General features: G+C 42.7%; 2 protein-coding genes across 14 annotated transcripts in view; one reads left to right on the plus strand and one right to left on the minus strand.

Moving 5' to 3' along the window:
• The window catches only part of BRCA1 (BRCA1 DNA repair associated), a 72063-nt gene extending 70385 nt beyond the window's left edge, over positions 1–1678 (minus strand). For 8 of the 9 annotated variants that reach the window (XM_061391953.1, XM_061391945.1, XM_061391952.1 and 5 more), the window contains exon 1: positions 723–1029. The gene's annotated coding sequence lies outside the window, so the exon portion shown is untranslated. Of the gene's footprint in view, positions 1–722; positions 1030–1564 lie in introns of those variants that run through there. The other variant, XM_061391942.1, reaches the window with a different exon arrangement.
• Positions 1126–25069, plus strand: part of NBR1 (NBR1 autophagy cargo receptor) — a 29042-nt gene continuing 5098 nt past the window's right edge. The window contains exons 1-21 of one of the 5 annotated variants that reach the window (XM_061391956.1): positions 1126–1230; positions 4808–4918; positions 6128–6190; positions 6912–6930; positions 7682–7704; positions 14304–14498; positions 14806–14883; positions 15375–15589; positions 16067–16234; positions 16663–16872; positions 17656–17815; positions 17909–18199; positions 19234–19380; positions 19862–19937; positions 20461–20571; positions 20826–20990; positions 21207–21284; positions 22430–22847; positions 23292–23386; positions 24018–24075; positions 24790–24904. In XM_061391956.1, the coding sequence (XP_061247940.1) occupies positions 4817–4918; positions 6128–6190; positions 6912–6930; positions 7682–7704; positions 14304–14498; positions 14806–14883; positions 15375–15589; positions 16067–16234; positions 16663–16872; positions 17656–17815; positions 17909–18199; positions 19234–19380; positions 19862–19937; positions 20461–20571; positions 20826–20990; positions 21207–21284; positions 22430–22847; positions 23292–23386; positions 24018–24075; positions 24790–24904 (2787 nt within the window). In that variant the 5' untranslated portion in view covers positions 1126–1230; positions 4808–4816. Of the gene's footprint in view, positions 1231–1420; positions 1526–1785; positions 1891–4807; positions 4919–6127; positions 6191–6911; positions 6931–7681; positions 7705–12437; positions 12584–14303; positions 14499–14805; positions 14884–15374; positions 15590–16066; positions 16235–16662; positions 16873–17655; positions 17816–17908; positions 18200–19233; positions 19381–19861; positions 19938–20460; positions 20572–20825; positions 20991–21206; positions 21285–22429; positions 22848–23291; positions 23387–24017; positions 24076–24789; positions 24905–25069 lie in introns of those variants that run through there. The other 4 variants (XM_061391955.1, XM_061391954.1, XM_061391957.1 and 1 more) reach the window with 4 other exon arrangements.

Consider the following 25069-nt stretch of genomic DNA (forward strand, 5'->3'; position numbering starts at 1 on the left):
TTGTGCATATCTAGCCTCCAACCATTTCCTTTTGATTTTTTTTCGTTCTCCAAGAAAGGGAAAGCCACAGTGGGGTGACTGACTGGGTGAGTGATGTACCCTCCTATTTCTCCAATCATCACAGTTGTTTTCTTTCTCGTCCTTAAAATAAAAATCAACACCAACCAACGCTCCTAGCCCTGTCCTTCCCCAGATTTTCCCACTGGCCTACACTCAGGATTCTCCTCAGAAACATCGGTACCAGCAGCATCTGGGCCTATGGAGGCTCCTCCCTCTACTTCCTTCTGGCCCCTTCACAGAAACTCATAAGAATCATGTTCTTAAGGGCTCTGCCTCGCACAAAGGCCTTTCTCTTCCTCTTCCCAGATACAGTCCTGCCCCCGTTTTCCCTCAGGGTCCCTTTCTCAAATATACCAGCTCGTCTTTTTATACCACGTCGTCCCCCTCAGGACCCATCAGGATTCCCCCTAGGACCCACCCTGCCCCCGCCCTTATCATCTGCACCTCCCCCTAGATCCCGTGACCCACAAATAGACCCTTTCCCCACGACTTCCCCAGATTCAACATCTTAGGCTTCTCAGGTTCCACCTTCCGCCCGCCCCCCGCCCGATAACATCCGTCTTGCTCGCCTTCAGGAGTCACCTCTCCCCGGCTCTCCCCACACCTGTTTACTGCCCCAGAGCACCCCACGGGCCGCTCTCCCTTCCCCACCGTTCTCTCACCTTTTACCCAGAACAAGAGGTCCGGGCTTCCTAGGCCCAGAGGCCCAGTTCTCTGAAAGAGCCCCCGGACAGTCCTGGGTCCCGAGAGCTCAAACCGCGCAGTCTCAGTTTCAACTAATCCGTAATTCCCGCGCTTTACTGTTGCCACGGAAACCGGCGGCTGCCGCGAGCGAGAGCCTCTCAGAACGCAAGAACCGGACACGTAACTGAAGGGCGGAGCAAAAAGTGCTGAGTCTCTCGGGGGCTCCCGATTGGTTATCCATTCTTTCCCTATTTACGTAATTAGAAAGAGACGGAAGAGACCAAGTTCTCCCGGAGTTTTCTAACAGGCGCCCTCCCTCTCACTTCTACGCTTCCAGTTGAGGGTTATTACGTCACAGTAATTGCTGTACTAAGGTCGAGATCGCTCCCTGGACCCCGAATATGAGCGCATGATAGTGCCTAAAGCAGTCGCAGGAGAGGCCCAGCTCCCTCACCCTTTCCGCCGCAATGGGAGTTTCAAGTTTAGGTAAATAGGGTTGTGAGGGGAAAACTACGATTTCCAGCATGCATTGCGGATCAAAAGGCCTTGGCCACAGTGTTCCTTGGAAACTGTAGTCTTATGGAGAGGAACTTCCGATACGGGAGGCAGACACGAGTCTAACAACTCAGTTGATAAATTGAAGAGCTTCGCGCTTTTATGCATGTCAACAGATATGGATTGGAGTGTTATGTTTTCGTATATCGAGTAAAGAACCTACAAGTCCTAGTAACACTACAGTCCCCATCCAGCCCCGCGAATCTCCAGCAAGTCGTTCTCTAAGGTCGGTGACCTAAAGAAATGCAACGGGCGCGTTTTTTACCTGGGAAGGGGAAATCATCCGGGGCCCCGGCCCACGGCTGCGCACTCCCAGTTCCGCCCCTGTGCCCCGTGTTTGTTATTGTTGTGAGGGTCAAGCTCCTCTTGCCCCGCCCCCGCAAACTTATCTTCGACCAATCAGTGGGGCTGTAGTTTTGAGGGACACTTGGTAAGAACCAATCATCTTGTCGAAAACTCAGATAACCTGGGGACTGGGCCCTGTCTCTGTCCGCCATGTTAGATTCACTCCGCAGGGGATAGCAGGAGAGCTGGCAGCGTAAGGTTCTTGCATTGGCCTTCGGCAGGCGCCCCCCCGGGGGCGGAAAGCTGGTAAGGAAACAACTGCGGTTACCTAGGGGTGGTGTCACGTCTCACTGAGAGGACTTGGGGAAGTTCACGGGAGGAAGCCTCCAAAGGAGAGGGGCGATTTCTTCCGTGACTTGGACAACCGATCTTTCAGTGGCCGGATGGGAGAGCCGTTCGTGTTCTGAGGGGCCGAGGGGGCGGATACCACAGGAGGGACGGAGGGTCCGTGGTTCAGAACTCCTAGCTTCTGGTGAAGGACGCCGAAACTCCCCAGGACAAAAAAGGTCTGGGCAAAGGAAACGAGAGAGTCCTCGGGGTGGTGACACTGTCTTCGGGACAAGGAGTGCTAGCAAACGATAACTGGAAGACTAGGATGAAGTCTGCAAGAGAAAAAAAAGATGACATTGCCCATACAGCTTCCTCACTCCCCCTCATCCCACTTTTGGGGAACCTCACAAGGAAGTCTCCTTGTTCAGGGACCTCTGGTATTGGAAAGGCACCGTTTTTCCTTTTTATGGAACACACAGCTTTCAGGTCACACATTTTAACTCCAGGATAGGCCTCAGGTGGAGACAGTAATCAAAGCTCAGGTTCCAGGTCAACTTCATTAAAGGGATGTTTGAGATCCTGGAAAAATCCACTTAGAGGAAAAGCTGACTTGTGCCAGGGAAAGCTGAGCCAGAGCATGAATTTAATATAATCCAGTTAATGAAAGGTGAAGGCCCAGGCCCCAGCTACCTGACTTGACTGACTACAGTGACAGAGGACACTAACCACAGCTTTGGTATTTTCACAAGTTGAAGACTAATGCTCTTGCTGAAAGAATTTCACATCCAAGGCAAATAAATAGGCGACTCTTTATGAAGACCAGGCTATAGTCCAGCTAAACTAGAATCTCCCACTTCCTGTTTTCACCTCCCTAGTCAGCCAGCTGGATGAGCTCCAAAGTATCTGAACTTATTTCCAGTTGTGTAATTTGAGAAAGAGGGAAGAAGGTTAGCTTCCTTTTGGATTCTCAAAAGTGTGGAATTGTGTTTCTCAGAAGTTGAAAACAGAAATGCGTTTTAGAAGATCCAATTGGCAGAATGAATTAGTCAGTCACCCCGATTTTTTTGCCCAGGATTCTGGGGTGTTGACAAGAGTTTTGTCCAAATTTTAAGGACCCCAAGAATTACATTCTGGGGATGCAGCAGGATTGGTGCCAGAAACTATTTTGATAATGCTCTTGGCTCTAGGTGGAGACAGAGATTGGAAAAAGTTGGGGGATGTTTGTGTTTATATTTACAAAAAAATCCCCCCAAATCCCTGATTCTCAGAGTTCAAGGTCCTTTTTAATGACAGTCTCACAGTTGTATTGTTTCACAGGGCAGTTCATTATACTGTGGAAAATAGCACTATGTCACATTCTGAAGGCTGATTTATATAATAATAACTTTCATGTTTAAGTACTGTTTTCGAAGAACCAGCATACACATTTTTACTTAATCCTTATGATAGCATTGTGAGGTTAGCAAAATGGAGATCTCAGGCTTATTTTACAGGTTCAGAAACTGAAGCTCAGAGTTTAAATGACCTGCTCACACTTACATGGCTAGTAATGTGCCAGAGCTGTCTGGAATCCAGCTCTTCTAAATCACTTTGCTCCCTCCCTTCTTCACTGTAAACTCCTGAGACTTAATCTTGGTCCTCTGCAGTGTCTGTGCCTGGAGCAGAATCTGAATCTGTAGATGCTTAGTCAGGATTCATTAATGAATATGTTTAAAAAAAAATATGAAACATGAAAAGGCTGTTCTTTTACATTACAACTTACGTTTAGATTTAAACTTTTTTATAAAGTCATAAAAAACAGTCTAACAATTTGTACGTAAAATTCTTTGAGAGGTAAAACCCTTAATTATTTTATGGATAAAATGATGGCTGTCAAATAATCCAGTAGAAGGACTTCCCTGGCAGTCCAGTGGTTAAGACTCCACGCTCCCAATGCAGGGGACAAGATTTGATCCCTGGTTGGGGAACTAAGATCCTGCATGTGGCATGATGTGGCCAAGAAATAAAAACAATAATAATAAAATAATGCGGTAGGAAAAGGGCATTGCTATAACAAGCTTAGTTCTGAGTTGCTGGTAATTATGAAGACAGTTGATGGGTCTTTCAGGGGTCATTGTATATTTATCTCTTTTCTTTTGTAAAGGTTTAAATTTTCCCGTAATAGTTAGATTTTAAACATTAGTTGACTATAGTCAATCCATATTGGGGGTATGGAAGAGTATAGATGAAATGAGGGTAACTTTGAGTTGATCATTATAGTTAGATCATCACTATTCTCCACTTTTGTGTATATTTGAAAGTCTCCATCAAAGAAAAAAGTAGACTGCCCCTCCCCCCCAAAAAAGAACTTGAATAAAGGATGTTGAGTGCTACACCTGTGTAGTTTCTTGGCTAGTGTTTCAGCCTCTAAATTGTTAAAATAGATCTAATAGAGACCCTAGGTTGCTCAGTTTAGGAAAAGGCATCTTTTCCAAGAAAAATGTATTAGAACATCTCTTTCAAGCTTTAGGAATATAAATTCCCCAAGGGTAGAGTCCTACCCTTACTCATCCTGGTATCCTACTGGTAGATATGTAACAGCAGGTATGTGTTTAATTAAGCAGTCATCATAAAGTTCATAAAATCCAAAGGATTTTACAAATGTTAGATGATTTCTATGAATGTGACCAAAATTTACATTCTCTTTGCAAACATATGGCAATGAGATTTGTTTTAAACCACTTATTAGACTGTAAATAGCAGAAGAGCAGGGACATTATCTTCTCATCCACTGCTGTGTCCTCCTAGCCTAGCCCATATTAGGTCCTCACAGATACTAGCTGACTGAATGTTTATGCATTTACAGAACCTGTCTAATGTGTTTTCTCTCCCTCACCCATCCTGTCTTTTCTAGCCCCACAACATGGAACCACAGGTTACACTAAATGTGACTTTTAAAAATGAAACTCAAAGCTTTCTAGTTTCTGACCCAGAAAATACAACTTGGGCTGATGTGGAAGCTATGGTAAGTGTTATTTTGTTTTGTTTCTTCATCCTTTAAGCAGGAATATTTTCCCCTAAAGTAGTTATTTTTAGCCATGCTTCTTAGCTGTGAAGTCTGTCATACTTACCATTTCTGAACCTTTTGGAAAATAATTTTTGTCAAGGGTTTGGTGTTCATATAGATGTACCTGATAGAGGAAACAAATTCATCTTGAAGAGTTTAGAAAGGAAAGGTAAAACTATTTTTTTAAGTGAAATAGGACTTAGAAATTCTTTCCTTGTAGATACAGCCTAAGGAATGAATTGGTGTGGGCCCCACCCTAACCAGGCCTCAGGTTAACATTCTCTTGATTGAGAGCAGATAGGTTACTGTGGGTTTTGAACCACCAAAGATACAATTTGTGTTTCTCAAGATCTGATCAGTTGCTTTTATTGGTAGGTCAAGAGGATGAGTGTCTCAGAGTTGAGCAGGAAAACTGCCACAGATGTTCACACAGCAGCTCATTCTGTTCCTTTTGTTGTTACTGGTAGTGCCTTTCCTCCTCTACGTTTGCCCTTTGTTCTGTTTTTGTTTGATTTGCGATAGTAAATGTTTTACTTCCTGTGTAACTGTGTTTGTCTAATGAAACGCTTTGGTTAAAAACCTACTTTTACCAGGTTATGTGTTATGGTAAGACATGGTGGAGAGACCTCAAAAGATGATCTGATCTAGTCCTCTGTCTTCCGGGAAAGATTTCTTTATATTTACTTATACTGCCTGGACAGATGATTATCCAGAAAGTTGGAGCTTGTTTGTCAAATGATCTGAAAATCAAAAACAGCTATCTTTTTTTCCTAATATTTAAATGGGCTGACAGCTTGCCTTTTTTCTTTATGGTAAATTTTAAATTATAGAAGTATAATATGTGCCTGTTATAAGAAATGAAACAATCCAGATATATATAATGAAAAGATTAATATCCCTCCACTCCCCTCACCCTTCACCCACTATTTCAACCTCTTTAGGAGTAATCAGTGTTAACAGCCCTGTATGTACTCTTGGTTGCGGCATGTGGGATCTAGTTCCCTGACCAGGGATCGAATCCAGGTCCCCTACATTGGGAGCGTGGAATCTTAGCCACTGGACCACCAGGGCAGTCCCTGTCCATCCTTTATATTATGATTTCTAGGGTTCTATTGCAACCTGCCTTTTTGATAACTTGATCATATAGTGTGAACATTTTATTTGCAGGTAAAAGTTTCGTTTGATCTGAACACTGTTCAAATAAAATATTTGGATGAGGAAAATGAAGAGGTAAAGTATATTATAGTACCCATGACCAGGTATCCAGAATGAGGATCTTATTTCTCAAGAGGGATATGGTGTTCAAAAAAATCAGAGTACTGTTTATCTCATTTGTGTAAGCATTTAAATATATTTGATAATTGCATGTTCTAAGCCAACTTGTGGCATCTGAAATGGAGTTGAGAAATAGGAAAGCAACATTGAATAAGAAAATCTGAGAGATAACTTTTAAAACTACATAGTGATCTTATGTTCAACTATATCACAAGCTGCTATTTAGTCTATAATAATAAAAAATAATGGCAAACCCTCATTGAGTGCTTATAACGTGTCACACTAACAACAATACTATATGTGTATACACTATTATCATCATTTCTGTCCTACTCATGAGGAAACTGAGGCACAGTTTCAGTAACCTCGCCTAAAAGAGCAAAAACTTGGAAGTAGTAGAGTTAGGGTACCATTCATACCCTCTGATACACATACTTCATACTTTCTGGCTCCAAAGCCCAGGCTCCTAGCCACTATACCATGCTGCTTCTCAGTGGACCTAAAATAAAGGTAGATGTAATAGTTAAGCAATAAAATTAATTATTCACAGTTAGTTCAGGTACTGGAAAAGTGGAACCGCTAACCTAGATTTTGCATGTGTCCTGTGAGGCTGGATATGCTGAATTGCTCAGTTGATGAGAGGCTTATAATTCACTGTTGTTTTTTTTACTTACAGGTATCCATCAACAGTCAAGGTGAGTCCCTAAGAAAACGTATTGAGCTTTATTTAAAAATCTTAATCTGATCATGGGCATTAGTCTTTCCATTTACACTCAAATCTTGTTGTAGTAATAGAGTAGAATTTGGGATAAATGCACTCATTTACCCATGGGCATTAGATTCATGGCAAATTTTTATTTTTTAGCAGTTTTTGTGTGTAGGTTGGTACCTTGATTGGACCCAAAGGACCTCTTTAATGAGAGGTTCTCTTATATTTAAGATGCTAATCTTTTGAAAATACACTTCCCAGGTCAACACATTTAACTTGTTATCCTGGTATTGCTTTTTTCGTTGACTTGGTGTATGTGTTAAAGTCCATGTATAAATAAGATGGTTGTTCAGAACATGGGTGCATTTTCCATAGGAACAATGTTATATTTTTAACTGGCTGAAATGATAGTATTAACATTATCCTTGAACTTTCTTGAGTCCTGAGCTTTGTTAAACCTAGTGTAAGGGAACTAGATTGAGTTTTTGTAATTAGAAGGCTCCGGTAGCAAAGAGAGAAGGATTTAAGTGGGAGAACTAATCTGCAAGTAGCTTCTATTTATGACAGCATGAGAAGGGAGTTTGTCAGCTAAAAGGTAGTAGCTGTTTGTGTATAACAATTGTAAGCTAAAAATTTTTTTTTGTAAGCTAAGAATTTAAGTAAGAATTTACTATACTTAATTGAATCTTTTGGGCTGGTTAAAAAAAAAATCACAGTATGTATTTTTGTCCTTCTAGGAGAATATGAAGAAGCACTTAAGGTAATGATTATTTCATCTTATTTTCAAATAATTCAAAAAATATTTATGGACTAAAACTTGAGCCTGAATTCCGTTAGCCATGGAGAGAAACTAGTGACTGTAAACACAGCAAAACCCATTTTTAGGGAGACTGGGTTGAGTTTGGCATACCACGCAACAAAAGGTACATCCTAATGTAAAGATTCTTTCTGTTGATCATGGCATCTCATATTGCTGATCTCGAAGCCACCATCCTGGCATTTCAGAATTCAAAAAACTCTGGATTGATGCTTTCTGATTCATACTTTTCATCTCCTTCCTTCACTTTGTTCCCTGTAGAATATTACACTATAATGTGGAAGAATTTAAGGTGTAACCATGCAGTTACAACTAGCCTCTTGTTTGTCAGTGATCAATGAGAGCATTCCTCAAGGTCACTTATTTAAGGTGTGCTAAGCTGACGTTTCATTGACTATCCTTTTTGAACTTCTAATCCAGATTAAGTCATTTTCCATATCACTTTTGGTCTAGGGAGAGAAGAAAGGAAAGGCAAGATTTTTTTTTTAAATCAGGAGCTGGATTTACCCTTCCCAGTTCATGGTCAAAACTGCTGTTCTGGGTGCCACTTGTTTCAAAAATTTAGCCAATTTTTTCTTGTTTTTTTACTGAGAAATCTTTATTTCCCAGCCAGTCTCTTGGTTTTAGATATCCATGTCCTCTCCTGGTTTCTCATAGTTGAAATACCCATCTGTGTTAAGAATTTCTCATGCTTTATAATTTCTCTCTGCCCCAGTTTTCATGCGATCTTCCTGTTTGCTCTTTGCTTTTAAGCTGTTCTCACATGATGTTCCCTAACACCCCTTTACTGTTCTTCAACTCTTCCAGCTTTTCAGTTTCCCAATTCTCAGAAGCTACAGTAGTTTCACTAAAAAAGTCTTTTTAAAACTTCAGAATTCCTCTACCTTTCCCACATTCACTATTTTACCCATTCAGTCAGAAATCTTGGATATCAGAAGTCTAGAGTTTATATAAGCCTGTCTTGCCCTAGGAAGCAAGACTTCTTTTATATGCATAGTTTTTACATAATTACTATATAATACTTAAAATCCCACATTTATATTTTGACACAGTTTCATTATACTTGTTTCTTGAGCAATTTTTTTCACAGACTCTACCAAGTATTTTAGAAAAAGCTTCTTGGTTTCTGGCCTAGAATAGGAGTTGACAAACTACACCTGGTGAGCTGGTTGTGTCTGTCTGTGTGTGTGCGCACGTGCATGTGCGCATCAGTTCAGTCGCTCAGTCACGTCCAACGCTTTGTGACCCCGTGGACTGCAGCACTCCAGGCTTCCCTGTCCATCACCAACTCCCGGAGCTTACTCAAACTCATGTCCATTGAGTCGGTGATGTCATCCAACCATTTCATCCTCTGTCGTCTCTTCTCCTCCTGCCTTCAATCTTCCCAGCGTTGGGGTCTTCTCCAGTGAGTCAGTTCTTCGCATCAGGTGGCCAAAGTATTGGAGTGTCAGCTTCAGCATCAGTCCTTCCAATGAAGATTCGGGACTGATTTCCTTTTGGATGGACTGATTGGATCTCCTTGCAGTCCAAGGGACTCTTCAAGAGTCTTCTCCAATACCACAGTTCAAAAGCATCAATTCTTCGGTGCTCAGCTTTCTTTATGATCCAGCTCTCAAATCTATACATGACTACTGGAAAAACCATTGACTAGATGGACCTTTGTCAGCAAAGTAATGTCTCTGCTTTTTAATATGCTGTCTAGGTTTGAAAAGCTAGAAAATATAGCTTTTCTTCCAAGGACCAAGCATCTTTTAATTTCATGGCTGTGGTCACCATCTGCAGTGATTTTGGAGCCCCAAAAAATAAAGTCTTTCACTGTTTGCATTGTTTCCCCATCTGTTTGCCATGAAGTGATGGAACTGGATTCCATGATCTTAGCTTTCTGAATGTTGACTTCTAAGCCAACTTTTTCACTCTCTTTCACTTTCATTAAGAGGCTGTTTAGTTCTTCTTCACTTTCTGCCATAAGGGTGGTTTCATCTGCATATCTGAGATTATTGATATTTCTCCCGGCAATCGCGATTCTAGCTTATGCTTCATCCAGCCCAGCACTTCACATGGTATACTCTGCATATAAGTTAAATAAGCACAGTGACAGTGTACATCACCTAAATGTACTCCTTTCCCAATTTCTCTGTTGTTCCATATCGAGTTCTAACTGTTGCTTCTTGACCTCCATAAAGATTTCTCAGGAGGCAGGTCAGGTGGTCTGCTATTCCCGTTTAAGAATTTTCCACAGTTTGTTGTGATCCACACAGTCAAAGGTTTGGTATAGTCAGTAAAGCAGGAGTAGATGTTTTTCTGGAACTCTCTTGCTTTTTCGATGATCCAACATGTTGGCAATATGATCTCTGGTTCCTCTGCCTTTGGATAAGGCAATGGCACCCCACTCCAGTACTCTTGCCTGGAAAATCCAATGGATGGAGGAGCCTGGTGGGCTGCAGTACATGGGGTCGCTAAGAGTCGGACACGACTGAGCGACTTCACTTTCACTTTTCACTTTCATGCATTGGAGAAGGAAATGGCAACCCACTCCAGTGTTCTTGCCTGGAGAATCCCAGGGACGTGGAAGCCTGGTGGGCTGTTGTCTATGGGGTCACACAGAGTCCGACATGACTGAAGTGACTTAGCATCCTCTGCCTTTTCTAAGTGTGTGTGTGTGTGTGTATATATATATATATATATATATAAAACTTAAAAATTTTTGTGAACATTGTATTTCATCTGAATTTAAATGATAAAAGTATTATACCTGTCACTCAACTAAAAGGTTCTTTCAGTTCTCCAGGCTAGCCTTCCTTCAGAGGTAAATAAATAAGAAATAGATCACCTCACGCCTGTCAAAATGACTATCATCAGGAGGGTCACAAATAACAAATGATGGCAGGTCTGTGGAGAAAAGAGAACACTTGTACACTGTTGGTGGGTATGTAAATTTGATGTGGCCACTATGAAAAACAGTTTGGATGTTCCTCAAGACACTAAAAATACAACTACTGTATGACCCAGCAATTTTACTCCTGAGTATATATACAAAGGAAATGAAGATACTAATTTGAAAAGATGTATGCACCCAATGTTCACAGCAGCATTATTTATACTAGTCTAGATATGGAAGCAACCTAAATGTCCATCAGCAGACGAATGGATAAAGATGTGTACACACACCCACAGTAAGTTGTTGTTTAGTTACTAAGTCATGTCTGACTCTTTTGCAACCCCATGGATTGTAACCTTTCAGGCTCCTCTGTCCATTAGATTTCCCAGGCAAGAATACTGGAGTGGGTTGCCATTTCCTCCAAGGGATCTTCCTGACCCAGGGATCGAATAAACATCTCCTGCATTGGCAGGTGGATATCACTGAGCCACCAGGGAAGTCCAGGAATACTAGTCAGCCATAAAAAAGAATGAAGTTTTGCCATTTACAATAATATGAATGTAGCTTAGTGAAATAGATCAGGAAGAGAAAGGCAAATACTGTATGTTGTCATATATGTGGAATCTAAAAAGTAAAATGTGAATATAACAAAAAAGAAACAAACTTACTAATACAGAAAACAAACTAATGGTTACCAGTAGGGAAGGACAAAAAAGGGTTAGAGGATTTAGAGATGCAAGCTATTATATGTAAAATAAATAAGCTACAAGGAATGGAGAATTTAGCCATATCATATTTTATCATAACTATAAATGGAATATGATCTTTAAAAATTATGAATTACTAGGTTATATACCTGAAAGTATATAGTATTATAAATCAACCATACCTCAGTTAAAAAAAGAAAGGAGGGACTTTCTGAAGGTCCAGTGGTTAAGCCACCACACTTCTGAAAGAGGGGGCTCACGTTCAGTCCCTGGATGGGGAACTAAGATCCCACATGCCCTGCAGCTTGGACAAAAATAAAAAGTGAAAGGAAGAAAAGGAATCATGTATTTAGATGTAATTTGTTTTTATAAAACCAGTGTTTGAACGTTTTCAGTATAGCTTAGCAGTCCAGTTTCTGTTGACATTTAGTTCAGGGTTAGGAGGGATAGTACATACCCGAACTCAATAGCCAACAGATATCTTAATCCTTTCCACCAGAAAGTACTGGTGGAAATTCCCAAGTGGTCCAGTGGTTAGGACTCTGAGCTTTCACCGTGGAGGGCACAGGTTATCTTGTTAGGGAACTAAGACCTATAAGCTGCATGGTGCAGCCAAAAAAAAAAAAAAAGATACTGGCCTTTTTAGTAAAGCCTTAGAGCTTCTTCTCTCCTATTTCCTCCTAATTCTTGTTCTTTAATAGCACAGTTATCTTGTACTTGTTCACATTCTTCCTGTGCTTTAAAATTATTTTTTAAATTATTATTTTTTGGTTGCACTGGGGTTTTGTTGCTGCGTGGGAGCTGTCTCTGTTTCCAGGGGGCTACTCTTGGTTGCACAGGCTTCTCATTGCAGTGGCTTCTCTTGTTGCAGTGCACAGGCTCTAGGCATGGGCATGGTAGTTGTGGCACACAGGCTTAGTTGCCCCATGGCATTGTGGGATCTTCCCGGACCAGGAATTGAACCTGTGCCCTGTGCATTGGCAGGTGGATTCTTATCCATTGTACCAGGGAAGTCCCTCTTCCTGTGTTTTTTGGTATGATGTTTTCTTTTAATTAATATTTTTCTTTGAAATAGCAGGAGGGTTTACTCTTATGCTACATTGTTCTTCTGGCTGAGACTGCGCAAAGCTCAGAGTTCTTCAGACAAAGCCTGACCAGTACTACATTGTTCTAGCAAATGTTGATCTACTCATTCTTCTGACAAAGGATGGTCAACTTCTAGTTCTGACAAGGACTGGTAACTTTTCTAGGTTGCTTCCTGAATCTTTCCTCTTTAGCTAATTAGAGATATTTCAAATGATCAGGATATAAATCTGTAAATTGAGATTCCTTTGAGGTTTAAGCCTTCATCTTCTGCCATAGCAATTTCTTACTATGTTGCTGACTTTTTAGTTTTCTTCAAAATGTAAAGCTTTCCCTTGCTAGGAAAGGAGCTTTCCTTGTGAACTTTCCCCACAGAGGTCTATAAATGATTGGTGGTTAGGTCACCACGTTTTCTGTTTCAGGTTCTTATTTCTGAATCCGACTGGTAAAACTCATTTGCCGTATGTCCCAAAACTCCTTATTCGCCACCTTGCTGCTGACCTCACCCTGGCCACATATTTAAAGTTTTATTAGAACACAGTCATGCCCGTTCATCGTGTTTTGTCTCTGGCTACCTTTGTGCCACAATGGCGGAGTTGAGTAGTTGTAGCAGAAATTGAATGGCCTACAAGCCTAAAATATTTATTATATGGCCCTTTAAAAGTTTGTTGAACAACAAGAACCTCCTGTATAGCACGGAGAACTATATTCAATGTCTTATAGTAACCTATTATGGACAAGAAACTTGAAAAAGTGTGTGTGTATATGTATTGCAATCACTTTGCTCTACACCTGACCTGAGTCATTGTAAATCCACTATACTTCAGTTAAAGAAAAAAAAGAAATTTTGCTGTTCCCTGACCTAAGATAAGAGCTTTCAGATGTTTTGGCCACAGAGTGCTGTTTCTAAGTGGAATCTTAAGAAGTCTAATGTGTGAAAATAGATAAAAGAACAGTTCTTGTCACTGGGTAACAAGTAGGAGGAGCTAGAACCCCACAGACTTGACCGTTAATCTCTCCTTGGATGGTGGAGTACCTTCTTGAAACCTCAAATGCTCCTTGAAGTAGAGTTTTTTAAAAATAGAGTGTTTGAGAAGATTCTCTTCAAAAAGAGGTGACCACTTAAGCATGCTTCCCAAAATACTATTCTTAGTGGAAAGGTAAAGACTTAACTATGGGATGTAAGTTTAACCTTTCTGAGTCTTAAAATTGACTTGTAAAGTTGAGACTAGAATCCGTAAATGGAGTCCTACATTATAAACCAGTTAACAGATGGTAACTGGACAAAGGTGGTGATCATTTCACAGTGTATACCAATGTCAAATCGTTACGTTGTCCACCTGAAACTAATGTTATGTCAGTTACACTTAAATTTTTAAAAATTAAACAACACAATTAATGAAACCCAGTTAATGAAAACATCTCAACTAATGAAGAGCTACACTAAAAACTTCGTTTTTAACAAAACCATTCCTAGTTAACATTCTTGGCAAAGAAACAGCAGGCTGAGCGTTAGCATATTTGTCATTTGACCTAACTTAAAAAAGCATGAATCCTTGGGGGTTTATCACACTACTCCTTCTACTTCTGTGTATGTTTGAAAATTTTCACAATTAAAAAGTTTGAAAAAACACTCTCCCCCCACCAAAAAAGAAAGAAACCATTTTGAGGAATAGGTGTAGTCTGGGAAATCAGCAGACAGTTTACCTCTAAGATAAAAGAATATTAAAAAAAATTACAGATATACAGAGAAGCATAAATCGTGATATTTTCCAGCAAATGTTCCCATACCTTTTCTGTTTTTGTGGCTTTGAATTTTTATTTAGGAAAAGAATCACATAATATTGTTTTTATTTCATAACTTATGCTCTCAGATGGCAGTTAAGCAGGGAAACCAACTGCAGATGCAAGTCCATGAAGGGTGTCGTGTTGGCGAAGAAGCCCCACCTCCCACTGGAACAGAAAAACGACTAGTTGCTAGGACAGGAAAGAAGCCACTTGCACATTATTCTTCACTGGTGAGAGTCTTGGGGTCAGACATGAAGACCCCAGAGGATCCTGCAATGCAGGTACGAAGGGAACGACCTATGTCCATGATTTTTCTGACCTGTGTTTCATTGTCTCTGGTCTAAGATTTGAGCTGTTCTTCAGAGGTTTGGGAGTTAATTGTGACCGTCTCTCTGACTTTTTGAACTGGTAACGGTTACTTCTGGAGAGGACCATGAATAGGGTGACATTTTTCTTATACTTTTTCATGCTCATTTTTAAAACTATACGTTAATATTATTTGACAAAAGAAACCTCAAAATAATACATTATAGGACAATTACTTTAAACAGAAGAAAAAAAGTATCTTGGATTTGTGTTTATTTGCAGCAGCTTCCACCTGCTCCACATAATCCAGACCAGCCTCAAGACAAGCCCCCTGACTGGTTCACAAGCTACCTAGAGACAGTGAGTGTTCTTTCCAGCTTGGGTTTAGCAGCAGTGTTGGCACAGATGGATTGTTGACGAGATAGAAAGATAGTTCCAGAGGGCTGCTGCCTCTGGTGCAGGTGAATGAAGAATGGTAGCTAATAATTTCCAAACTACAGCAGTTCTAGTCAAGAAAGTTCCTGGCTTTTGCAGTGATGTACTAGAAAAGGGGTGAGTTTAAGGATGTAAGGGAAAGAGACAAATTTCTGTCCTTGAGAAGGAAGTGTTAAAAATTTATTCATCAAAGGGCTTCTTGATATTTGCTTTGAAGCCGCTTTAGCTGTGGAAGGATTAGACTTTTTTTTTGCTATGTTTCTGTCCATTCATTCTGTATCTATTATCTGATTATTGTGTTCTTATACCAGAGATGGTGAGGTTTCAGGTTTATTTTATATTTTCGTGCCTTTTTCCAGTCTTGGAACTGAGAGAATTCCGCCCCCTCCCTTCCCCCTGCTTTTTCTGTATTCTAGTTCAGAGAGCAAGTGGTTAAAGAAACGGTTGAAAAGCTTGAACAGAAATTACATGAGAAGCTTGTCCTCCAGCATCCATCCTTAGGTTCGTGTCCCTCAGAAGTTTCAATGCCTGTTTCAGAGGAAACACTGTTTTTGCCAGAAAACCAGTTCAGCTGGCATATTGCTTGTAGCAGCTGCCAAAGGAGTATCGTGGGTGTGCGCTACCAGTGCAGGTAAAGCAATAGCTTGGGAATGAACACCCCTTAGAGCGGGAGGTTCTAATGTTCTGGGGGATAAAGGGTGTACTTACTCTGAGCATCAGACACAGCAGCTCTATATTGAAAACAAGCTACTCTTCACCCACAAGAGAAAATAAGTATTTGAAGAGTGAATAATTAGATTGCTGTGTTCAGGTATACATTTGAATTGAGAGAGCCAGACAGAATTAAGTTCCCCAAAACGAAATTGGATCCCCAAGGGTTGTCTCCCTATTCCAAACGCTTTCATATCTTTCCTCCCATTGATTGTCCTTTGAAGTAGGTATAGATGAAGTGTCACCATCTTCACTGATTCATGAGGATTGAGACATGGCATGAGTGGGTGGCATGCTCAGGCTCCCACCTCAGTGGTGATAGAGCAAATATATGGCAGTCTGGGTCCTTATCTTCTGACCTCAGGTCCTTTCCACTGTGCCATTCCTTTCCTCACAGCCTCTGCCCATCCTACAATATCTGCGAAGATTGTGAATCAGGGCCGTATGCCCATGACTCCAATCATGTCCTGCTGAAGTTGCGGAGACCTGTTGTGGGTTCTTCTGAACCGTTTTCTCACTCGAGGTTCTCTACTCCTCGTCTTCCTGCTGCTCTGGAACAGGCCAGGTAAAACCATATATATATGGGGTGTTTGTTCTCTGGTTGGCTTCTTGGTTTTGGTGACAGGGTGGGATCACAAAACTAAACAGTCTCCTGGACTTCCCTTGCAGTCCATCCATTGGTTAGGACTCTGCACATCCATTGCAGGGAACACAGGTTTGATCCCTGGTTGAGGAACTGAGCTCCCACGAGCCATGTGGCACAGCCATAAAAAGACCAAAGAATCTCCTTAGTTCCAGCTCCTTTCCAGTTGATGTGCGGTGACAGGGATAATTATCCAGAGCTAATGAGATGGAAACCAGAACTGCAGAAAGAAATTAAGAAACTAAACTAGAAGCAGACGCTGATGAAGACCACAGGTGGCTCAGAATAGCTTCAAGGTTTATTTGTGAGATTTGTATTTTAAGACTTTTTTTTTTTTTTTAATCTCACAGGCTCCAGAAGCAAGTTGATAAGAACTTTCTTAAAGCAGAAAAGCAAAGGTTGCGAGCTGAGAAGAAACAGCGTAAAGCAGAGGTCAAGGAACTTAAAAAGCAGCTTAAACTCCACAGGAAGATTCATCTATGGAATTCGCTTCATGGGCTGCAGAACCCCAAATCTCCTTTGGGTCGACCCGAGAGCCTGCTGCAGTCAAACACCCCGATGTAAGCCCAGGGCCAGGGCAGGAGCCAGAGCTTTAGGTCCAGCCATCTAAAACTGGAACTTAAGCCAACTTCTGTTTTATTTATTATTGCTAACTCCTAACACTCAAACCCTTAAAACTTCGCATTTTCTGATCTTTGTGTTCTTAAAGGGTGGTTTGCTAGTTATCTTTGACACTTCCTTTGTTGGCTTCTTCAGAAAAACAGAAACCAATAAGGTTCAGAAACTGGTGTAATCTCTTTTTACTGGAAATAGTCTGGATTTGAAGCAAAAGGAACAAATGTTTTAAGAGCCCAACTCTCTAGTTGTGGTATTTATGGACCCTTTCAGTTATCCTCACCATAGCTTTTTAACTTAGGAGTTAGGTCCCCTTGTTTTGTTCTTTCAGCTGTGCCATAGGGGAGGTAGGATCTTAGTCCACTGACCAGTGATCAGACCCGTACTCCCTACAGTGGAAGCATGGAGTCCTAACCACTAGACTGCCAGGGAATTCCTTGGGTCAGCTTGTTTTCTTAAAAAATGTTAATAGTTTGTTCTTGTTGTTGGAGGGTTTTTTGCACCACATGAAGCTATCGGGTTCTTAGTTCCCAGACCAGGGATCGAACCGAGGTCCTCAGCAGTGAAAGCAATGAATTCTAACCACTGGACCGTAAGGGAATTCCCATTATAAAGCAGATGCACTAGTATGCCCTCCAGGGTCATGGTCTGCATATTGAACCACATATTGGATATTCAGAATACATCACACCCAACACAAGTAGTTAAATATCTAAATTTCTGTTCAGGCTCCCTCTGCAACCCTGTGCCCCAGTTATGCCAACACTCAGTGCAGCGTTTGTGGATGAGAATTTGCCTGATGGGACTCATCTCCAGCCAGGAACCAAGTTTATCAAACACTGGAGGATGAAAAATACAGGAAATGTCAAGTGGAGCACAGACACAAAGGTAGTTTTCCCCACAAAGTGTGAATGTGAAGTGGTTGAAATGGCAGAGTGTTTAACTGACAGACTTTCTTTCTCCTGTTACTATTCTTTTCAGCTCAAGTTCATGTGGGGAAACCTGACTTTGGCTTCTACCGAAAAGAAGGATGTTTTGGTTCCCTGCCTAAAGGCTGGCCATGTGGGAGTCGTGTCTGTGGAGTTCATTGCCCCAGCCTTGGAGGGGACATACACTTCCCATTGGCGTCTTTCTCACAAAGGCCAGCAGTTCGGGCCTCGGGTCTGGTGCAGCATCATAGTGGATCCTTTCCCCTCCACAGAGAGCCCAGATAACAGTGAAAAGAGCATGATCAGCTCAAGCAGAGGTGATGAACTCCCCTGCCAGCAAGAGGTGAGCATTGGAAGGGCCTGTTCACAGCTGGTGGATCCTTCAGAAACCTGGAAAGGCCAGCTTCTTCCCTCCGCCCAAACACATCAGTATGCTTATATTGGGCCTAGTCTTCTGGGACTTTGTGTGTCCTTCGAATCTGCGTGCAGGTGTCCCTCAGTGCTTAACCCTGGTTGTTACTTGGTGCACAGTTTTCTGATTTTTTTTTTTTTTTTTGCTGCACTGGCTCATCGATGCTGCACAGGCTTTCACTAGTGCAGTGAGTGGGGGCTACTCTTTATTGCGGTGCACTCACTGCAATGAGTTCTTTTGTTGTGGAACATGGGCTTCAGGAGTTTTGGGCACCAGTTTAGTGCTCCACGGCATGTGGGTTCTTCCAAGACCAGGGATCATACCTGTGTCCCCTGTGTTGGCAGGTGGATTCTTAACCAGTGGACCACCAGGGAACCACATGTTGTTTTAAGGCAACTTCCCTATTTACTGCTTAAATTTAAGTTACCCAGTGATGATATTCTGGTTTTGACTATTGTTATTATGGTTAATCTAAGTTACTATCATTAGGGGAAGCTAGATAAAGGGGGTAGTTAGTAAACTCTCTGTACTCTTTCGGAGAAGGCAATGGCACCCTACTCCAGTACTTTTGCCTAGACAGTCCCATGGACAGAGGAGCCTGGTAGGCTGCAGTCCATGGGGTCGCTAGAGTCGGACACGACTGAGTGACTTCACTTTGACTTTTCACTTTCCTGCACTGGAGAAGGAAATGGCAACCCACTCCAGTGTTCTTGCCTGGAGAATCCCAGGGACGGGGAAGCCTGGTGGGCTGCCGTCTATGGGGTCGCACAGAGTCGGACACGACTGAAGCGACTTAGCAGCAGCAGCAGCTGTACTCTTTTTGCAGCTTTTTCACAGAAAAGTGTGAAATTAAAACAAAAAGTTTTACTGTGTACAGTGCATTTGATTTTAGGGAGGCAGCCGTCAACTTGCTTTTTGAGTTCTGTTGAAGGCCAAAAATGTGTCCCAATGGTTTCTCTCCATAGGAAGCTTTTCTGGCTAAAGAAGAAATTCTGCCTGGTGAAACAACTGAGCAGACAGAAGGGCCAGGAACCCGCATCCCACAGAAGGCAAAGAATGCTCCCAGCAAGAGGGAGCTCTACATCCCATCTGTGGATCTTCTGACTGCCCAGGTGGAAGATTGAGCATTTTGAGGGGAAGGGACAGAAAGCCCTGGGGAACAAGTTCTTAACTTGTTGAAGGGAAGGGGGTAGAGCCGTTGATGGTTCCCAGAAAGTTAGAGATAGACCACTCTAATCTAGTGAGATGCATCAAATGGCAAGATCATCCCAGTGGAAACAAGTTTCTAAATTAAATGTTTCCTCTTTGAATTGGGAACTTATCTTGTGGTTCCCACAACTTCCCCTTCGCTGCCTCTTCTTTCTGGCTAACTGGTTCTCCTTCACCCCCACTGCATCTGCTTTCTCTCCCAGTGGCTATTTGAATGTTTGGTTCCCATTAACTCTTCTTGTTCTCACTTGACTGAGATGAGGCATGAATTTGAACACGAGTTGAATCTAGGATGATGTGGAGCTCAGTGGCCTTTAACACAAAGCATGGCTCTAGCATGTGTTGCAAGTAGCCTAACATGCCCTCCCCCCCTTTTTTTTTCAGGATCTGCTGTCCTTTGAGCTACTGGATATAAATATTGTCCAAGAGTTGGAGAGAGTGCCCCACAACACTCCTGTGGGTAAGAATGTCACTTGGTCCACCTTGTTTATTAACAGGCCCAATAGTATTGCCCCCCTGACTCTGGTAGTTACTGTGTCATTCTGAGGTATTAGTAGGCAAGGATTTCTCCCACAATGTGATATTAAAACTGCACCCATGGGCCCATTTTCCTTCATTTCCCTGTTGTCTGTCAGAGGCAACAATACAAGTTTGTACAGAGTTTCCCCACCGTAAAGGGACCCTCTTCTCCATTTCTCCTAGGTGTTTGTGTCCCTTTGTTACTTTACATTCATGGTTCTGTGTCTTGGTCATGGTCTTCCAAAGCCAAACAACTGTTTATGATCCTTCCTGTGTTGATTGACCTGAGATACTTGTGTACTTGATGGTCTGGAAAAATTCTTTACAACAGGCCTTGGAGCATACCTGGGTTTATTTTAGTTCTGCAAGTGGCAGGAAACCTAGAAGCTGCTGCTTCTGGACACTGAGTATTGATGATGCAATGCTTTTTCTTGGTTGATGGTTCTCCTATCTTCATTCTCCAGATATGACTCCCTGCATGTCTCCTCTGCCACATGACAGTCCTTTAATAGAGAAGCCAGGCTTGGGGCAGATACAGGAAGAAAGTGAAGGGGCGGGATTTAAAGCACTTCCTGGTAAGGGGTTAAATATTTATAAAGCATTTGCATCCTCCCCTTCCATACCACGCCCTGTTGTTATCCATACCTTCTACTAACCATACCTTGGTGTGTGAATGGGTTTTCCATAGGATCTGATATTTTGAAGTCTCACCTTCACATAGCACAGACAGCAGTTATTCCTTGGCATCGTATCAGCATGGAGACGTGACTGGAGAAAGCTCTGCAACACTTTAAACACCAAGTGCAGACAAAAGTTCTGTCTTTTCCAGATTCCACAGTGTCAGTAAAGAAAAAGGCTGAGAACGTTTCTTCCATGGAGGAACCAGAAGATGATTTGAGTGGGACCCAGTTCGTGTGTGAGACTGTCATCCGATCCCTTACGTTGGATGCCGCCCCGGATCACAAACCACCTTGGAGACAGAAGTCCCCGCAGAGTGAGTGTCCCTGAAATTCTCAGACCTCACCCCACCCCCACATCGGGGTGATGCCTGACTTGTGATTGCCAGACCTGAGCAGGTAGAAATGCTCTTCTTTAATGAGAGTGGAGACAGGGGATCTTTGTTAGAGGTTGGATCATGGTTGGTTTTTTAGACTCTACATGTGCATCAGGAGCAAGGCAGCTCCTATAATTCATTTCTGCACTTTCCCAGGGGCTGAATTACAGCTGTACGCCACAGAGGAACAGCAGCCAACTGTGCTGCTTGGGTTCTGCAGTAAGGAGTCTTCGTGTAAGTGGATGGAGCCCCTCAGCAGAGAACCCTCCCCTACGCTCCCACTCCCATCCCCAGTAGCTGAGTTGTCTCATTTCTCCAAGGGCAACAGTCAGGAAATAGTGGGCAGAAGCAGGAGCACCAAGCTTAAGTTTCTCAGGGTTAAATTCTGCTGTAATAAATTTCTTTGTGGCAGAATTTCTAGAGGTCAGATAGGCAGAAGCAATTTCATGTATTTCAGATACTATCCAAACACTCAAATTTTAAAACTATGTATTTAAAAAATCTATATGTATTTCTACACACACATTTGAGTACAAATGGATAACAAAAAAAGTCTAAACAAAGTCTAGAAGGACTTACACCAAAATGTTCACAGTAGTTGTCTCAATAAGATTATTGGTAGTTTGTTGTTATTTTTTTTCTTAACTCATCCATGTTTTGCCAGTTTTCTGTCATGACTACTCATTACTTTGCAAAGAGGAGGAGGAAAGGAGTCAAAAGTACATAGTCCCTGCAGTACTTAGCACCAGATGTTTTCTTTTCTCATAGCCCTGTTAGCTAGTTTAGCAATTTCGATTTGAAACCATGCCAATATGATAGGGGCTTCTCTGATAGCTCAGTTGGTAAAGAATCCGCCTGCAATGCAGGGGACCCCCGGTTAGATCCTGGGTCGGGAAGATCCACTGGAGAAGGGATAGACTACCAACTCCAATATACTTGGTCTTCCCTTGTGGCTCAGCTGGTAAAGAATCCACCTGCAATGTGGGAGACCTGGGTTCAATCCCTGGGTTGGGAAGATCCCCTGGAATAAGGGAAAGGCTACCCACTCCAGTATTCTGGCCTGGAGAATGCCATGAATTGTATAGTCCTTGGGGTCGCTCTGACAGTTATGTTAGCTGTCACCTGAAGGGGAAAAGGAAGAGGGCCTCCTTGTTTTAAGGTTCATAGTGTTCTCAGAAGCTTTATTGTTTCTGCTGACCTTGTTTTTATGAACTTTGGTTCTTCGCAGCTTCAGACTTTGAATATGGCCCTCTGGCTTGTCCCTCTCCTCTGGCTTTCATAATTATAGCTCATGACCCACAAGGCTTGGTATGGGGCAGGGTAAGCATGAGGGACTGTTCTTAGCTTGTACCTTAAAATTGGATGCTTTCACCCTTTAGTGAAATTTGCCTCACCTGAAGAGGGACCACTTGCAGACGAGAGGGAGGAGATTGTCCAAATTGCTGAAGAAGAGGCTGTTGTGGAGGAAGAGGATGAGCTCAAAGATGAAGTTCGGAGTCAGTCCTCTGCTTCTTCAGAGGACTATATCATCATCCTGCCTGAGTGCTTTGACACCAGCCGCCCCCTGGGGGACTCCATGTACAGCTCTGCGCTCTCACAGCCAGGCCTGGAGCGAGGGGCTGAAGGAGAGCCTGGGATTGAGGCTGGGCAGGAACCAGTTGAGGCTGGGGAGAGACCCCCTGGAGGGGACAACCAGCCACAGGGGCACAACATCAATGACATCCTTATGACCTCACAGACTCTGGATACAGTGCCCCTAACCCCAGAGGTGGTGGGGCTTCCACCACAGCTGCCCAGGTACCATCTGTACCCCACTCTGCTGGGCTGTCCTTCAGAGGTGGAATAAAGAGAGAGGACTCAACCTGATCTCAAAACCTGTTTCTCTGTCAGCGGGGGCAATGGCGATTTCCCATAGTAAAGTCTGATGAATAAAAGTTGTACTTCCCAGTATTTGTGGATCCTGGATTTAAAGAAATACTTGCTTTAGTTAACCTTAATTAGCTGAGTAATTGGCAGGGGAGTGACCAGACTGCAGCCAGTCTTTCTAGCTTGACTGTGACTGAAGAGGAAAACAGAAGAGTGAGCTCTTCCCACCTGATCCCTAGATGCAGACATGTGCTCTGGATCAGCAGTGTGAAACCTCTGTAGAGAAGCTAGCTCTGCTGTGCGCTGTTTGCTGTTTCTCCACTGTTACCAGAGGTGCCTTCTCAACTTACTTTCAATATTATGTCTTTCTGAAAGGAGTCCTCCCAGTGCACAGCATCATGGTTCCCCAGGAGTGGATTTACCAGTTACCGCACCAGAAGTTTCTTCAGTCCCTGGTCAGATCAGAGAAGGTAATGACCTGCCTGAGCTTTCTCTCTGTGCTCTTTTTTCATGGAAACCAGGTATAAGTAGGCACTCTGTGGTTCTTGGCAGTTTTGCGAAACTTGCCCTTTGACTTTTTCTGTGCTCCTCCCTCCTACTCTTTTTGTTCTATCTTCTAGCTTAATATTTATTAGATGAGACCCCATAGCAGCTGGCATTGTGCTGTAGTGGAAAGAACACAGGTTTTGGAACCAGCCCAGTCTAGGTTCAGCCCCAGCTCTGCCTTTCCTCACTGTGTAACCTTGCAGTGGTTCAGCAGGTTGATAATACCTGAAGGTCTGTTTCCTCATCTACAAAATAGAATAGCACCTTGGAGTTGTGAGTAGACCCTCAAAGTGGCGTCCCTCTCTTCCTCAAAAAACAAAACCTGGACTTTGGGCGGCCCAGTGATTTAAGACTCTGCATCCAATGCAGGGGGCACAGGTTGAATCTCTGATCAAGGAACTAAGAGCCCACATGGCATGTGGTGCGGCCAAAAAATTAAAGGCTTGAAATGTTGTGATCAGATTGTTACCTGCCTCAGAAATAGCCCTGCTGGGAGTTAGGAAATCCAAGGCATTTCTAGATGCTGCATCTAACCAACAGCTCTCTTGCTTTTAGAGCTCAGAGGCTCCTCAGGACTTGTAAACAGCAGACCGAAGAGCTATGACCACTCAAGGTAACTGGACCTTGCCTGTGTAGCCTCTTCTTCGAAGCAGGTGGATGTCCTAGCCTCTCAGAGCACGTGCCTCCTCCTCAGAGTGACGGAGGAAAGCCATCATCCCTTCTTGTTCTTATTTCTCTGGAAGCTCATGAGCAACCCTGAACAGAGGGCTAACGTTGATGTTTAAGAGTGTTGCCAGTCCAGATGGAAGAAGCGCCCTAAGGTTCAATTCCTGCTTAGTAACAGAGGAGGGCAGGAAGGTCCAGCCCATTGTGCGTCTCGTAACTTGTTCTTAGACAAACCTGCCTCTCTGCTCCTAGTCGTCTCAAGGCGGTGTCAAGTTTGGCCCCTCCCCGTATACAGTGTTCAGAAAATCACATTTCCTTTGGGAGATGTTTCCTCTGAGATGGTAACTGAGCAGACACACTGCCAGTACCTCACTGCGCCCTTGACCACATTAATTTTCTACTGGGGCTGAAAGCTGGCATGCTAACCAGAGTGACATGTTTTCTGCAGTGCCCATATCTTGTAACAGTAAGAACTGAGCCCTACGTCAGACCTAGATTTGTAACTATAAAACTGATAGGAAAACAGTCACACACTCATTTTACATTTGATTTTCTTTCCTCCAGGAAATCTCATTTCCTTTCCAGAATGAGAACCCAGATTATCTTGTAGGAAGATAATAATTAGTGTTTCTTAGGGAGATAACTTGGCTTTCCTCCTCAGGCACCACCACCACCATCACGGGAACAGCATTGCTGGAGGACTGGTAAAGGGGGCTTTGTCTGTTGCTGCCTCTGCATATAAGGCCTTGTTTGCTGGACCACCAGTCACCGCACAGGTCAGTGTATGTTTTATTTTCCTGAACCAAATCCAAGTCACTAGTGAAAACAGTGGCATCTGCCTGGGCTGGAGAGAGTCGCACATCATCATAGAAAGCATGAGCTTCAAGTTTAGTCTTCTTTTAATTGGAGGATAATTGCTTTACAATGTGTGTTGGATTCTG

The sequence above is a fragment of the Bos javanicus genome, chromosome 19, assembly GCF_032452875.1.
Source record: "Bos javanicus breed banteng chromosome 19, ARS-OSU_banteng_1.0, whole genome shotgun sequence".
Classification (NCBI taxonomy): Eukaryota; Metazoa; Chordata; class Mammalia; order Artiodactyla; family Bovidae; genus Bos; species Bos javanicus.